Raw genomic sequence first — 15,830 nt, 5'->3', positions numbered from 1 at the left:
CTGGATTTTTGAATGGGATGCAAGTCAAATTTTAATTATGCCCTAAAGGACATAACTTGCCTTACATATGGGAACTTTGTTTTGAAGGAAAAATATGTTCGGTCTTTTTCTAGCTGTTTATAATTAAAGACTTTATAATTAATTTAAGTGTTTGATTCTTCCTCTGTAGGCCTTCACAGAGAGGACACAGTTCCTACAAGGCTTGGGGAGAGCATTGACCTGGGTACAGCAACAGGAGAGGAAAGCTTTAATCGATGACCACATAGCACTTCTCCCAGAGGACCTGACCAAACAGGTTGCTGCGTGTCGGAGCGTCCAGAGCGGTTTACGAGCTTACCAGAGGGAGCTGGCATCTCTCTGGGTACAAGGGCAAGAGCTGGAGAGAGACGCCACCGAGAAAGAAAGAACAGAAACCCTGGCAAGACTTAATGAGCTACAGTCTGTCTTTGAAACGGCCCTCGAGAGGACCACTCAACGTCTCATGGATCTAGAAAAAGCCTTAACCTCTAGGAAGTACTTCCAGGTTGACCTGGACAAGACTTGCCACTGGTTGAGACAAGCAGATGCCATCACCTTCCCGGAAATCAATCTAAGCAACATTGATGAAAACTCCGAATTACAAACACAACTGTCTAACTTTCAAAATGTCCTAGAACAAGCTTCAGAATATGAGAACCTCCTTCTTATTGTCCAAAGAATAGGCCAGGAGATCCTTCGTACTCTCAATGAGATTGACCATTGCTACCTAGATGAGAGGCTCAATGCCCTGCCTCAGCAGTACAACGCCATCCTAGCTCTAGCCAAAGAGAAAAAAGACAGAGTCCAACAAATAGTCCTGGAGAGAAAAGAGTTCAGCACTTTCTTTGAAATTACTTGTAATGCACTGGAGGAGCTAAAGGAGCAGTTTGACAATCTGGAGAATCAGACTATCAGTATGAGAGAGGAGGAGGTGGTTTGTCTAATCAATGAATACAGGAATATTAATGAGAGTTTATTCCACATTAGTCCCGCTGTGAGAGAACTTCATGGAAAAAATGAGGGGTTCCTGTGCAGAGGTCAGCATTACAGAGCTGAAGAGACACAGCAGCTGATCAGGCTCCACGACACACTGAAGACGAGAAATGATCAGAAAATGAAACACTTAGAGAACTGCTTAAGAGTTCGATTGGAACACAACAGAGTATGTACCAATACGGACTCAGAGTTAAAGTCTGTTAAAGAGAGACTGGTCAGCCTGAAATCAGACAAAGATGTAGGTGCCATAGATAACATCACAAGTCTTTACTCGCTGCTAGAAAGACTGGATGGTGTAATATCTCAGACTGAAGAATGTAACCATCAAACTGAAGGTCTTGGACTAAAGTTTGAACCCACTGCCTTTCAAGAAGCTACATCGCAGCGTGAATCATTGCGCTTGTTACGGAGTGAGGTGAAATGTTTTGTCGGTGAAAGTGAAACGAAAGTCACGAAAAAGGACGATTTCACAAGAGAGACTGAGAAAACGCTGCAGTGGCTGAAGACTATCAAGGACAAATTGGAGGAGCCGTTGACCTTTTCAGAGGTCAAAGTTGAGAAGGTACACGAGGAAGTGCGCACACTGAAAATCATAGAGGAGGAAGTGGGAAGTAGATTGAGGATGATGGATGCCTTGGGGAGCCGAGAACAGCAGAAGTATTGTAGTAGAAATGAAATTGTCCCAGCACAGGTGGAAAAGAAACTACAGGAGGTGGCGAACCTTGGAGCCGGAGTTCAGGAAGGCGTAAGAAAGAAACTGGTAGGTGTGCGTGTTACTCAGAAATTACATTCATGGGGAGATTTTCTATCCTTTTATTTTTCTAATTATAGAAAACACACACCCTCAACTTATCAGGAACCTCATTTATCATTCATAAATATTGATTTCCATTTAATTTAATATTATTAGGCCTGGGGTAAGTTGAAACATTTGACTGAATAAGTGAACTGAATAAATTATAGTCAATGTATAACTGTTGTGGGGATTCAATGTGTTTAAATAAAATATTCTATTGAATCAATGATGGCTGAAGTTAATCAAAGCACCTTCTGCCCATTCTAGCTGGCTGTGGATAGAGCTTCTCCCCTGGTCCAGAGGCACCACTTATCTCTGCAGACCATGCAGAAATGGCTGGACTCTGCTGCGGCTGTGCTCCTGAGGGCCAGCTCAGGGCTGGAGCTGGAGAACCAGACAGATTGCGTGCGGGACCTGGAAGAAATTTCCGCCCAGGAAAAGAGTTTCACTGTCGCTTTAGAAGAGCTGAGGACTCTGGATCCTCTGCTGAGGGATTTTACAGAAGCAGGAGTGAGGAGCGGAGAAAAGGTTGAGAAGATGAAGCTGAAAAACACAGAAGTCAAACGTCAACTGGATGCTTACAGAGAAGTGTTGCAGAGGTGTGTTTTAATGTTTTCATATGTCTACTATTATTAATTCCTCTTCAGTATGTGGAGCCAATTAATGAAAGTATCCTTGTGAAGTTAATCTTCTACATCTACATTTAGATTTATTCAACATTTCTTCTTCTATATTTTTATGTAATTTTCTCAGGTGTGACGTTCTTTGGAGATCCTTCCAACTTGAGAGGGAGGCGCTGGTTAAACAGATGAACGATGCAGAGAGCAAAATGGCCTTGTTCACCACATCTAAAGCCACCAGCATCCAGCAGGCGGAAGACAAGTGTCAGAGATACAAGGTGGGTCACTGTCGTACTGAAAACTGAAAACAGAAACATTGTAGTAAAGAGATATTAGTACATATTCATAGCAACAGTCTGACTAGAATGTGCTGTGTCCCTCATGGCTGCGATTTTAAATTCCAACATTAATTCTTGTCATGGCAGCAGATGCGCATTAATATTTCATCAGTTGAGTGTTTATGCATTATTCCTTATTTTATTGCTTGTATCTGTAAAGTTGAAAGTTTTAGTGGAGAGTTATAGTTTCCCATGTTATAAATCTTTCATGGAAATGTGTTTATGGAATAACTCATCATGTGTCTTTTGACTCTGGTGCAGTCTCTGGTGGATCACATCGACCTGCTGGAGGTGCCTCTTAATGCATTGAAGGAGAATGCCGCAGAGTTAGAGACGATTGCTTCCGAGTCCAGCAAAAGTGTCACCAGCCACTCTGTGTCATCGCTATGGCAACGGTGGACCAGGCTACGCAGTGTGGCCCGAGCCCAGGAGAGGGCACTGGAGGATACAGCCAGGGAGTGGAGGAACTTCACAGAGAAGGTGAGAGAAGAAAACCGTTGATGTGTTTGAGATGTCCTACAAGATTCATGTTCAGTGTGTGCGTGCGTGTGTGTGTGTGTGTGTGTGTGTGTGCGTGTGTTTGTCAGTACGGTCGTGCAAAGTTAACTTTATATCTGTGGTTAAAGTGCTTCAGTTTATATATAGTTCATGTACCGCATAAAACTGCAGCTGAAGCATGTCCAGTGTGAAGCCACAAAACAGTGTTTACTGACAGAACTGTTTATACTCACCTGTATTTTATAGCCAGTAAACACACACACGTATACCAAACTGTTCTTGCCTCTGCAGATTTAGGTCAAACACAGCAACAGCTGAATACCACTTGGTGTGCTGTGATGTAACTCCAGGCTTCAGGCCCGTTTTTCTCTCCTGCCAAAACATTGAATCATACCAAGTGTTTTCCCGCCTTTTGACCTATTTTGAGTCTGAATGCCGTCAGTTCCTGAGAATTCTCCCAAAGCGCTGCTCCTAAAAAGGAAATGAGGTCAAGCTGTAATGAATGGTCACTTCCTCATATGTGGCACATCGCTGTTGTCCACTGGTTCTCTATGGTGGCTTTGTTCAGCTGGATGTGACGTCATCCTCTACATTTCAGTCTCTGTACTCTTCTGTCTGTGTCTCTCAAAGAGGATACTGTGTAATGTATAGGCAGGACTTTGACAGATTATTAGTGAATTTATTTAGTTATTTCATGACTTCTAGATGTAAGGAGAGGTTGAAATACCTGCCCATCTTCTCCTTTTAAACATCTCATCCCATTAGATTTATGTTTTACCTGCATCCATTGTTAGAACCTCTGCTTTGTGTGTCCCCATCAAACTGGTTAGTGACCATCCTTGTCCACAGAAACAAAGACTCTGTAAACACATCAAGATCCCTAGATCACTGGGATAGAAGACTGTCAGTAGCATGATAATATTCAAATGTCATCTTTCAGTCAAATGAAGAAGCAGAGGAGTTAATTTGAAAAGTCCACTGGAGTAATTCTCCACTTTCTCCGGAATAATCGACCATAAATCTGCTGCATCAACTGAACCTGAATCCCCGTACGTTCACTTCTCTGGCTCCACAGATGGAGAAGGTGCGCTCGGTGTCCAAAGACCTCCACACGCGTGTCCCAGACAGCACCGTGGAGAAGGCTGCCACCAGGACGGCACTCCAGAGCCTCCTGGAGTACCATGACTCCTTCAGCCAGGAGGTGGAGAGAGAGCAGTCCATCCTGGCCCTGCTTGGGCAACACACCCGCAGCCTCAGAGGAGAGGAGGAGAAGAAGGAGGTGGAGAAAAAGACAGAGAATGGACAGGAGGAGACACCGTGCCTACAGGAGATCAAAAGTATGCAGGAGCAGTATGACAGGTGAGAGTCCATTTTATTTTACTTTATTCTTGTGCAAGGTAATTGACACATTTCCTTCTTAGATTGAAAGATTTCTCTATCATTGTCCCACTGTGTCTTGTCTAGTCTTACGTTGCGGGTGAGGGTGAGCAGAGCTCAGGTGCATCAGGAGCTGAGGGAAAGAGAGGATGTTGAAAAGGAGCTGGGTTTGGTCAAAGGATGGATCCAAGACACTCGTGGCTTACTGCTGAGTCCAACTGCAGACCTGGATTCACTGCTCCAAGAGCTAGAGGTACAGGCCACTACATTTACACGCACACATGTTGTTACCATATCATCTCATAGAAAAGACTGTGATTTGCATTAAATCATCTGCTGTTTTCTGTGTTGTAGACTGCACATGGTGAGGTCATCAGCAGGCGTCAGAGTGTGGAGCGTATGACTGAGCTGCAACAGTCCAAGTACCATGACCTCCAGGCTGGTCTGCCCTCTGAGCTCAGCATGCAGCTGGCTGAGGTGACTCTGGCTCTGGGCTCCGCTGAAGACCAGGTGACTCTGCATAAATGCTCAGACACTGACTGTACATTTGTATTGCTGTGTTAAGGGCTTAATTTCAATTATCTATTTTTTATTTTTTTTAATGAAGCTGTAGCAACAGTTCAGTTTTGTGAATGTACTATATGCACCAGTACGTACTCTTCTATGTGTTCTCTACTGTCCAGTGTATGACTTCCCTGCTCCAGAGCACTTTGTTAAAAAGTAAAGTTATAAATTATGTGTATTTCCACCATATCCTTTAGGTCCAAGCACGGGAAAGGGAGGTGCAGCAGACCAGAGATGTGAAAGAGGACTTCAGCTCCCGACTCCAGGACATCGAAGCAAAGCTGAAGACCATCGCTCTGAAACTGGAAGACAAGAGTGCCGACCTGAAGGAGGCCAAAGAAGAGACCAAAGTAATCAACAAGACAGACTGACTAATTAACAAGCAATTAACCCCTGTTCAATGGACTCTTCCTTTTGCAGATGTTGAGGTTAATGAGTGTGTTGGAGCTAGAATGGCATGAACTGAATTCTGCCATCAACAGTGACCCACTTTTGAGAGGAGGATTCCAAACGGGAGTCTGAGCCCCTTCCCTCTTTTATCACCCTCACAGCTTTTTTCTTTTCTCACCCCTCTGTCCACCTGTACAAAGATTAGTGGCTCAAAGAGTAGTTGAAGGAATAATAAGTCTTTTTTTTTGTGCCGATTGGCAGACTGTCTTATCTATTGTAATCTCTTAAAGCCCTTTTTTCATTATTCTTTTTCCACTTCACCTCTTACTCTCCTCTTGTCTCCTCTCCAGGCTCTTTGTGAAGAGTGTGAGTCCTGCTCTCGCTCTCTGGCAGAGTTGGGAGTAGCGGTGCAGGAGTTTGGGGAGCAGAACCCTCTGCTGTGTAAGCAGCTCGGCGATGCTGTGGCCAAACTGACAGAGGTGCAGCGGCACACGACACAGCAGGTCCAGGACAGATCCAACAGACTGAAGAAGGTGAGCTGTGGGATTCAGAAAAGTTCTTGTATATAATTATTATAATTATCAGGATCTTGTGGCCAGTATCGGGTGATTCTGAGACTTTATAGCCTCTCGCTCATTTGCCTGATGCTTTAATTCTTCTGTCTTTTACATGTGAGCAGGCAGAGAGACAGGTGGATGAATATCAGGGTATGAAGACGTTCATTTTGGGCTGGACAGACAAAGCAGAAGTTCTGGTCTCTGGTAACATCATCTGGAGCTCAGCTTCACAGCTGCAGGAGCAAATTCGAGCACATCAGGTGAGACTTAATAAATCACACAGAAAAGAGGTTAGAGTCATAAAACTGCAAAAAATACAATCCAAAAAAATATGTTATATTTATTTTTCCACAAATTCTTTTTTCTCTTTTCATCAACCAATTAAATATGATGTTACCCCACAAATTCACTGCTAATTAGACTCACACAGTCTGATTTCCAGTGAAATGTCATGTCCTGTTCATGTCCTGTTCCTATGTTGGCTTGACACAATTAGTATAATTGCTCTGTTAAAAAACAGGGCTCCTCTCTTTGACTTGTAATTTATGTTCCCATGGTGACAGGCGCTGCTGCGGGAGTGTCGGGGTCTCCATGGGGACTTGGAGGCCATGGGGGAAAGGGAAGGGCATCTGGGGGAGGTGTTGCAGACGGAGGGGTGGAGCCTGCAGGTGAACCACCTCAGCAGACGCACGGAGGAGCTGCAGCAAGCAGCCAAGACTCGTCTCCAGAGTTTGCAGGATGCAGCAAAGGTAAAAGACATTCACCTACAGGAAATGCTCATCGAAAGCACTTCATCTCAAAATGATTTCAGGCAGCTCTGATAGAATTAATTTCATTCATTAAAAATATCAAGAGCCACAGCTCATTTTATTTTATAAATCCTGACATATTGCTTCGTACTCGGAGTGAGTCAGATACACCAGAGCCACAGTCCAATAGTGCCCCCCTATGGTCACTGATGAATCAATGCACAATCATAATGGAATGAACAGCTTCAGTCAGTGGCAGCAGTAATCTGTTACTCTCGTCTGATTCCTCTGCAGCTGATACACTAATGGTCTTCTGCTGCTGACTGTCGCCTGATGTTGGAAATCTGTTTACAATTCCTCCTGTGGGTTTAGATTGCAGACAAAGCACAAATCTCAGTAACAGTGACTGTTAATTTAATTTTCCTTCACATGAAATTCATCAAAGTCAGAAATTACAAAAATTGTAGAAGATGAGATTTCTTTAAAAACAAATCGCATTTTACTCGTTGCTCAAAGTGAAATGAAAACATACTTTTGCAGACTATTGTGATTTTACAGCATAGCAGGTCTATATTGGTGATAACAGACTGGATGGATGGATACACTATAAGCTGCTCCTACTCCTGCGTATTCTCTCCTCTGTTTTATTTTATCTGTTTGTGTCTTTTTTCAGGACATGCTGCGTCTGGAGGCAGAGGTCAAGAACCTCCACTCAGCTGTGGACCAGATCCAGGTCACGCTTGCTTCCCCTGACCTCAACAGACTCAGCCTCAGAGAGCAGCTCACACAGAGACAGGTACACACACGTTTATTGTTTTAATTAATCCCTGTGTATAATTTTTTCATAGAAGTCAAGTTAGAGCTTCATACACAGAGAACACTTACACACAAAGCATGCCTACATTTGCAAGAGGATTCTGAGAGCAGTATTGCTTTAATCACACACTCATTAAATCCTCCTCACTCTCTAACACCCCCTTTCGTTCCCTCTCTAGCGTCTGTTGGTGGAAATGGAGGGCTTCAAGCAGCAGGTGGCGGCGGTGCAGCGGTGTCAGAGCGCCCTCCGGCTACCAGAGGAGGTAGTGGCCAGTCTGCCGATCTGCCGTACAGCTCAGACACTGCAGCAAGAGGCCAGCCAACTGCAGCACACCACCATCCAGCAGTGCAACATCCTGCAGGTAGAGGGCAACCCTCACATTACTAATGCTGCTGATTATTGCCAATATTAAACCTGAGGTTAACGTAAACAACAGAGCTGAGAATCATGTTAAAGCATGACATCACAGATAAGTTTAAGAGTTAGTTAATAAGGTTTTGTGTCACATTATTTGAATCAGTCTTTGTCTCCAGGTTACTTCTTTAACTGTCAAGTTACATCCTGTAAACCTAAAAATCCTCATTTGAAATTACATTTGCCTCTCAGCATTGGAGCTGCACAGAAAATTGTTTGCCGACCTTATGCTGTAAATTCTGCTGCAGTGTCCCAACCCTCTTTATAAACAGCCTATGGTCCCAACAGACCTCCTCAGGAATGTCTGTGTTTTCCTTTAGCCCCCATCAGACCACTGTTATCCTCAAATCCTTTGGATCTGGGCTGATTTTGTTTGTAAGCTCATTGTGGAGAAGATTAGCCGTCAGAAGAAACAAATGTCTGACCTCCAGACACGAACTGGAGGACAGACAAACAAAGCATCATTGCTGTGGAAATGTTCCATACACAAACTGCAGCAGTCTATGGTGAACACACTTGGTGACAGATACTGTGCATGCAGAAATTATTATTTCTCACCCAGGATCAATAATATAAATCACATTTTAAGATCATTTTTTCAAAAGCTGCAGCTTCACTCTTACCTTGATATGTTTCCTCTTTGCCAGGAGGCTGTGGTGCAGTACGAGCAGTACGAACAGGAAGTGAAGAACCTCCAGAGATTAATAGAAGAAGCTCATCGCATCATTCAGGACCGGCCCGTCTCCACCAATAACATACAGGAACTTCAGGCTCAGATACACCACCATGAGGTGAGAGGACACACAAATGAAATTCATTAAAATATATTTTTAGATTTACAGCCACAGGATGTGTATTTTTTTTCACTTCTGTAATCTGCAACAACAAAATGTAGTATAGTTGTTCCCCAAAGGGATGGCGTCAGGTCTCTGTACAGACTTGTCTTATTCTTCAAGACCAAACTTGAATCTAATCTATATAGACTAAACAAGCGCTCTCTCTAAAGTGTTGCTTTAAAGTTAAAATGTACATGTTATAAAATAAATCACCATTGCATGCTTTTGCCCTTAATCTAATTTCCTCAAACTGAAGCTAAGGGCCTGGACCTTCAAAAACAGGCGATATAGTCGAAGTTAAGGATTCATAGGTTCATTTGTTGAAGTCATAGAATAAAAACCCTGATATAAAAAAAGAGCTCCTTCAATAATCTGATTTATGTTTGCTTTAAAGTTCACTAGGTTTGATGTTTTAGAGTTAATACACAGATGTCCTTAATCGTTTCTTTAAAGAGGTCAACTTTTATTTCAGTTTCAGAGTGTGAACAGACAACTTCATTCGTCAGTTATTAGATATTTCCTGGTGTAAAAGTGTTGAAAAAACAAAATCTAGTGAAAACATTCACAGCAGGAAATATACTCATTCAGTCATGAGAGTAGTAGTAACTGAAGAGTAGTAGAGGCATCAATTAATCTGTTCAGTTATTGCTCAATTTCAAAATGAAAACGATGGGCAATTAAATGATTATTATATAGAACTCCCGCAATAAATACATCACATTTAATTCCTTTTTCATGTTGAGTCATCAAACCTATTCTGCTGCACACACATTCCTCATTTATATGATGGTGCATATAAATAAAATCTGCGTACATTCCTGTTTGATGCAGTGCTGATGTTTTCAGGGTTTTCACCTGCATCTGTGCTTCCTGTTGCAATTTTACTTTTGCTGAGTGAGTGTGTTCCATCTCCCTTGAGGAGAGAGAGATCTAGAAAGTGGAGGGGTATAGAGGCAAAGACCTGCACACAAAGACCAATCAAATCCAAACAGGCAACACATTTTTCATGACAGTTCAACTTGTCCTACACGGTTCTGACAGATTTGATCTACTCCCTCTACTTGTTCCAATACAGGAAACACATTTTCTTGTTAGTGCAATCTCTCTGTCACAGCAGAGAGGCTTGGCATACCACTGTGTTTATGTCTGAGTTTGATCTCTAAGCTGAGCAACTGCACTGGTCCAGTTCGTCACGTGACCTGATTATCAGTGCATTGACCATCTGCGGTACAGAGGGAGCAGAAGGAGGAGGAGGAGGAGAGGAGGAGGAGCTCAGCCCGGCCTGCCGGCTCATACCATAGCTGTAATTTGACACCATCTCTGTCATTCTTCCCCCGTACACGCTCCCTCTCTCCTCGCAGCTCTCTTTTGTTGAAAGGAGTGAGGATTGGTGGAGGAGGGAAGTAGCAGGCGGAGGGAGGGGGGTTGCAGTGAGATCACTTCCTGTTTTTTTCCTGCCCGTTTGTGTATGTGTACGAGAGGGAGTGTTTGAGGGATTTTGAACTATTTCTGCAAGGGTCTGTCTCTCACTCTCAACCGAACATCCTGTCTGATGGCTTCACCGCCGATTTGAGTCACCCGCCTCTGTGCTGCTCTGATTGGCCCAGAGATACAGAGAAGAGAGAGAGAGACAGAGAAAGGGAGAGTGAGGCTGTGCTATTCTCTTTCTGCACTTACACACTGTGAAGCCAAAAGCGAGAGAGGAGCGGGGAGGGAAGAGAATGCGTCCTCTCCAGTCACTCCACTCACACCGGCACAACAGTCAACGCTGAGCCAGCCCAGCCACCCTCCTTTTCTCAGGATCTTGTTCAGCCAGGAACTATTGATCTCCCATTGTGGACTGAGTCACCCTCTCCTGACCCTGGGGGCGGCCGTGTTTTTGTGTCCGGGGGGGATGTTTTGACAGGAGCTGGCCCAGAAGATCCGAGGCTACCAGGAGCAGATCGCCTCCCTCCACTCCAAGTGCAAGATGCTGACGGTGAAGGCCAAACACGCCACCATGCTGCTGACGGTCAACGAAGTGGACGGCCTGTCGGACGGCGTGGATGAGCTGAGTGATGAGGAGCTGCCCAGTTCTGTGGCCACCGCCAACAAGCAGCTTCCTGCACACCCCTCTGTCGTCATGGTGAGCAGCACAGCCTTCTCAGGACACATGTTCAATCACACAGAGACGTACAGGATGTGTGGCCCATAGTTGTGTGTGTGTGTTTGTGTTTCTCAAAGTGGAACAAAAGAATCCCCACGGGTCATTTTGGTTTTTACAGGGTGTGTAGAGTTCATTTCACAATAATCTCATTTGTTAGGTTGTCTGATTTATAATCACAGCTTCAACTCTGCTATTATAATCTTAAAATATTTTATCACTGCACTGAAACTTTGCTGCGTCACTTCATTTAACATCATCTTAGCCTGAATCTGTTAACCTTCTACTGTACTGTGTCCTCTTCAGCTCGATCATTCATCTTTCTTCTGTGTCAAGTCACTTCCTGTCTTTTCTTTGTATGGTTGAGATTTTGGTATCTTGCCTTGTCAGTGCTGCTTGTGGTGTGTTCAGTCTCAGCAGGCCAGGAAACAGGATATTACTGTGTGTGTGTGTGTGTGTTTGCGAGCAGAGCATAATAAGGTTGTGTGTTAGGCGTCAATAGGTTGCTGGGACTGCTGATACTCCTCATTTGTTATTGTTCCGCATAGTTACTGCAGTGACAGTCGACCTCAGTCTCTCAACCACTCTCACCATGTGAAATCACTGAGTCTCCCACACTTGTTTATTCCACACATGTCCCACATGTGTATGTGCTCCTTGTTGCGTTGCATTGCATCATAAAGCCCGGGAAAAAAAAGTCCTCCAGATATAACAAGGTCCCGAGTCAGTCGGCCAAGTTCTGCACTAACAGCCAAAACGCAGCCCAGTAAGGCCTGGCTCACATTTCAGCTGCACCTCTCTGCTGAAGCATGCAGGCTCACAGACAACTGTGCTACCTCTATGACAGCTGCTGTCACTTCTGCCGCTTCTGTTTCTGCTGCTGTATCCCCTCCCTCTGAGAGCTGTGCCACGCATTAGTTTTACTTTGTGCAAGTGAGTGGTTCATTTTGAGTTCTTAAAGAGGAATAATCCAGAATGTAGTTAAAATATCAGTGTGTGTGTGTGTGTGTGTGTGTGTGTGTGTGTGTGTGTGTGTGTGTGTGTGTACTGTGAGCAATCACTGTGTGTGCACTTACTGTATGTGTGATTTTCACATTCTGGTGATGACCATTCCTTTCCTCTGATGTGTCCTGTGAAAAACTCCTCATGGCTCAATCCTCGCCAGTGGAATCCATTAGCACAGACCAATTTAATACTGTACCATGTCAGAGTATGTGTGTGTGTGTATGTGAGCTAAGGTTCCACAGTTTTATGCCAACAGCAGTAATGTGATCTAATGGGTGTCCTCTTCCTGTTATTTGATTACTCACTGTCTAATTAATCAGCAGTGTGCTCACTGTAATCTGCCTAACCTTCACTCCCCCCATTAATTTTTATGCTCTCTTCTTTTCTTGCTTCATATTTTCTCCCTTCCCTTTATCTGCCTCTTTTTTTTGTTCGCTCGCCCTCCTCCTTTTCCTCCACCTGCTTCTTTGATGTGTGTGTTTGATGTGCGGCACGATTGTGTGGTCAGATGACAGCCGGCCGTTGCCACACACTCCTCTCCCCTGTGACTGAGGAGTCAGGGGAGGAGGGAACCAACAGCGAGGTCTCCTCTCCCCCTGCCTGCCGCTCCCCCTCCCCAGGGGCTAACGCTGATGCTCCTCTTAACCAGGTACTGCAACCGCCACCCCTCTAAAGCCCTCCTGACCTGGTCACCTGCCCCACCTGCCCCAGCGCCACAGTCCACTTTACATGTTCCAAAAAAATGTCAACCGCAACATGAAGCAAATTTGGCATTAGTGCAGTTTTGACTCCAATTTACTTTCAAGATCCTGAAAGTGAGTCTTGTAGTTTTTCATTCTTTTGATAAATATAAGAATTTAAGACAGAAAATAACTTGTAAAGATGGAGATGCAAACTATGCCACCCAATCCCCATCCCACCACCATCACCTGATTTCCACCACCAAACCACGACCTCTCCATCATCATCATCATCATCACCATTATTCATACACTGGGTGTTTAAGTTGCTGTGCTCCCTCTGCTTCTCTCTTTTTTAACATTATGTTCGCAAATTTACTTTGCCAAAGATAATTTGTTGCACGCTTTGTTGCTGAGATCAGAACGAGTGGGTCATTATCTACGCGTGAACTTCTGTCATTGACGTGTCAGTGAGAAAGAAGAATTATCCTAACCATTAGCTCAGTGCTGTGTGGACCAATTACAAGAGATTGAGATCTATTTTAATAATGTAGAATATTGTAATGTATGTACAGCAGATGTGGACTTAACTTCCTTCAAATGTTCCATTGAATTTCATTGTTAACAGTGTGTTTTGGGACATAAGGACATTTCAGAACCATCCTCAATCAACATGAAGAGTACAGTATGGAGTGTGTACTGTACACACACACAGTCGCACACTAATGAAACCCACACTGACTGTGTCGTTGTGTCACAGGGTCGTGGCACTCTGAGCCGAGCGCCGCTCCAGGAGCTTTATGACCCATCCATGGAGTCGAGCGCTGCTAACCTGGATGACCTGCAGAGATCCTGGGAAACACTCAAGAACGTTGTATGTCACTTCACCAGCTAATTCAAATTAATTAAATCAAAACTTGTAGATATTTAAAAAAAATCTTGGGTGTGGGGAGGGGGGTTCTATTTTGGACTGTACCAAAATCTGAACATGTATATTTATGGATGGACGACACGAGTGCCAAACACAAGCAATTCTGTAACAGGTTTTATGCCAGCTCATCCTCTCCAGCCATTGTCTCACTTCTGCCACTTCTGTGTGTGTCTCTCCTTCCCTCCCTCCTCTCCTGTCACAGATCAGCGAGAAGCAGAAGAGTCTGTATGAGGCTCTGGAGCGGCAGCAGCACTATCAGGAATCCCTCCAGTCCATTTCCACTAAGATGGAGTCCATCGAGGGGGCACTCAATGAGGGGCTGGACCCCAGCAAGACCCCCGAGAGCCAGATGGCTGCACATCAGGTGAGTGAAAGAGAAGAAACAAGGGTCTGGAGATACTGGGAAGTTAACTGAGTGAGGGTTAGAGAAAGAAAAGAGGAGTGCGGTGCAGTTAACATGTGAGAGGAGACGTCTCTTGGGAATAATATAAACGTGACTTAAACAAGCCTTCTTAGGAGAATGAGAGAGAATGATTGAAGGGTTTAATATGGCACCAGCCTGTGCAATGGTTTCACAGACTGCACAGCTCTGTTCTCTGTTGCTATGCCAACTTCACAGTGACGGCCGATACAGTTCCTTTTTTTACCAGTTTGGCAGTTTGGACAAACGCTCTATTGCTGCTCTCTCACCATCTTCCTCTCAGTCCCTTCCTGCTATCCTTCAACAATGTCCATCTCCTTCTCTTTTTCTTCATTCACCTCTCACGCTTTTCTGATCTCTGTGCGTCCCAGGCTCTGATGGATGAGATCTTGATGCTGCAGGACGAGATTGGTGAGTTGCAGACGTGTTTCTCCGAGGAGCTGGCGGACAGCGACAGTGATGGGGAGGCTGGAGACCAACTGGCGCTCCAGTCTACGCTTACTGTCCTGGGAGAGAGGATGGCCACCATTCGAATGAAGGCTTCAGGAAAACGACAGCTGCTGGACGTGAGTGCTACAGAACATCATGTTGTCAAAAATGTGTATTATTTACTATGTGCTTCTGTATCCCCATGGACGCCATATTCAACATTTCACATTGACCGCTGCAGGAGAAACTAAGTGAACAGCTAGAGGAGCAGCGACAGGAGCAGGCGCTGCAGCGTTACCACAGCGAGGCCGAGGAGCTCGACCACTGGCTGCTCAGCACTCGTGCCACTCTCAGCTCTGCACTTCAGCTCCAAAACAAAGACTTGGACATGGAGGAGCAGCTCATAGACTGTCAGGTGAGGCTGACATTTTCTAGTATCATTAAACATGTTAGTGACTGGATGCCTGAAAAATGACACTGAGCTTGAGCAGCGGATAACAATTTTGCTGGTAGAGATTTACTTTTTCTTATTAAACTCTGTAGAGGAAAATTTTCAGTTGGAAAGATTCAAAAAATAGGAGCCCACCAAATGAATACCTTTTCTAGGATAACAACACTGGGATTAGGATCAGGGTCTGACCCTGTATCCCTCTATGATGACCCTTCTCATTCTTTCACCACCTTTTGTTCCCCCACTCATCCTGGTAACATCACCTTAATCTGGGGGGTTATTAGGCTCCACTGCTAAATGGTAGCGTTGGTCACTGATCCATCATGATGTGTTTTTGTAAAGGTTTTAATGAGGTAGGTCGTCTAAAGTATTAAGTTATTTACCCCAAACCAGTTCAGTTTACAGTAGTGTCATCAGAAAACCCCAGGGATAGCTGACTTACTTTGTTTATAGTTTGAGAAATTGATTTAGAACTGAATTAACTTTATAGTTTCATTCTTACAAAAACACTTTTTGTGAAAAATAGTATTGAAACAGAAGATCTGACATCCTGAGGACAAAATCTGATGTAAATAAACATTCAACCTCTGATCATTTGTAATTGCAACGATTGTAATTTGCCCCTCCACAGTAATAATACATGGAAATCAGCATTTGAATGTGTTTGTAGCAGGTGGGAAACAGTAAGCTGATTATAGCTTAATATGGCTCCTGTCAAGCTCAGACCTTAAGGTCCAGTCCATGTAGATAATCATCTTCAGGGTGTAACAACTATCTGTGAGTGTAGGTTATTACATATA

At 44.2% G+C, this 15,830-nt stretch overlaps 1 protein-coding gene across 15 annotated transcripts in view; it reads left to right on the top strand.

The window, feature by feature from the left end:
* syne1a (spectrin repeat containing, nuclear envelope 1a) overlaps window positions 1-15,830 on the top strand; it is a 114,633-nt gene that overhangs the window by 71,591 nt on the left and 27,212 nt on the right. For 14 of the 15 annotated variants that reach the window (XM_069515127.1, XM_069515132.1, XM_069515131.1 and 11 more), the window contains 20 exons: window positions 170-1,774; window positions 2,078-2,409; window positions 2,564-2,708; window positions 3,030-3,248; window positions 4,342-4,625; window positions 4,731-4,896; window positions 4,998-5,153; window positions 5,405-5,557; window positions 5,948-6,130; window positions 6,277-6,414; window positions 6,718-6,903; window positions 7,577-7,699; window positions 7,899-8,081; window positions 8,782-8,925; window positions 10,877-11,095; window positions 12,627-12,767; window positions 13,559-13,672; window positions 13,932-14,093; window positions 14,522-14,716; window positions 14,821-14,994. In XM_069515127.1, the coding sequence (XP_069371228.1) occupies window positions 170-1,774; window positions 2,078-2,409; window positions 2,564-2,708; window positions 3,030-3,248; window positions 4,342-4,625; window positions 4,731-4,896; window positions 4,998-5,153; window positions 5,405-5,557; window positions 5,948-6,130; window positions 6,277-6,414; window positions 6,718-6,903; window positions 7,577-7,699; window positions 7,899-8,081; window positions 8,782-8,925; window positions 10,877-11,095; window positions 12,627-12,767; window positions 13,559-13,672; window positions 13,932-14,093; window positions 14,522-14,716; window positions 14,821-14,994 (5,022 nt within the window). The remainder of the gene's footprint in view (window positions 1-169; window positions 1,775-2,077; window positions 2,410-2,563; window positions 2,709-3,029; window positions 3,249-4,341; window positions 4,626-4,730; window positions 4,897-4,997; window positions 5,154-5,404; window positions 5,558-5,947; window positions 6,131-6,276; window positions 6,415-6,717; window positions 6,904-7,576; window positions 7,700-7,898; window positions 8,082-8,781; window positions 8,926-10,876; window positions 11,096-12,626; window positions 12,768-13,558; window positions 13,673-13,931; window positions 14,094-14,521; window positions 14,717-14,820; window positions 14,995-15,830) is intronic. The other variant, XM_069515129.1, reaches the window with a different exon arrangement.

The sequence above is a fragment of the Paralichthys olivaceus genome, chromosome 19, assembly GCF_024713975.1.
Source record: "Paralichthys olivaceus isolate ysfri-2021 chromosome 19, ASM2471397v2, whole genome shotgun sequence".
Lineage (NCBI taxonomy): Eukaryota > Metazoa > Chordata > Actinopteri > Pleuronectiformes > Paralichthyidae > Paralichthys > Paralichthys olivaceus.
The sequence above is the reverse complement of the archived record's forward strand: the minus strand, read 5'-3'. Positions and strand labels throughout refer to the sequence as shown.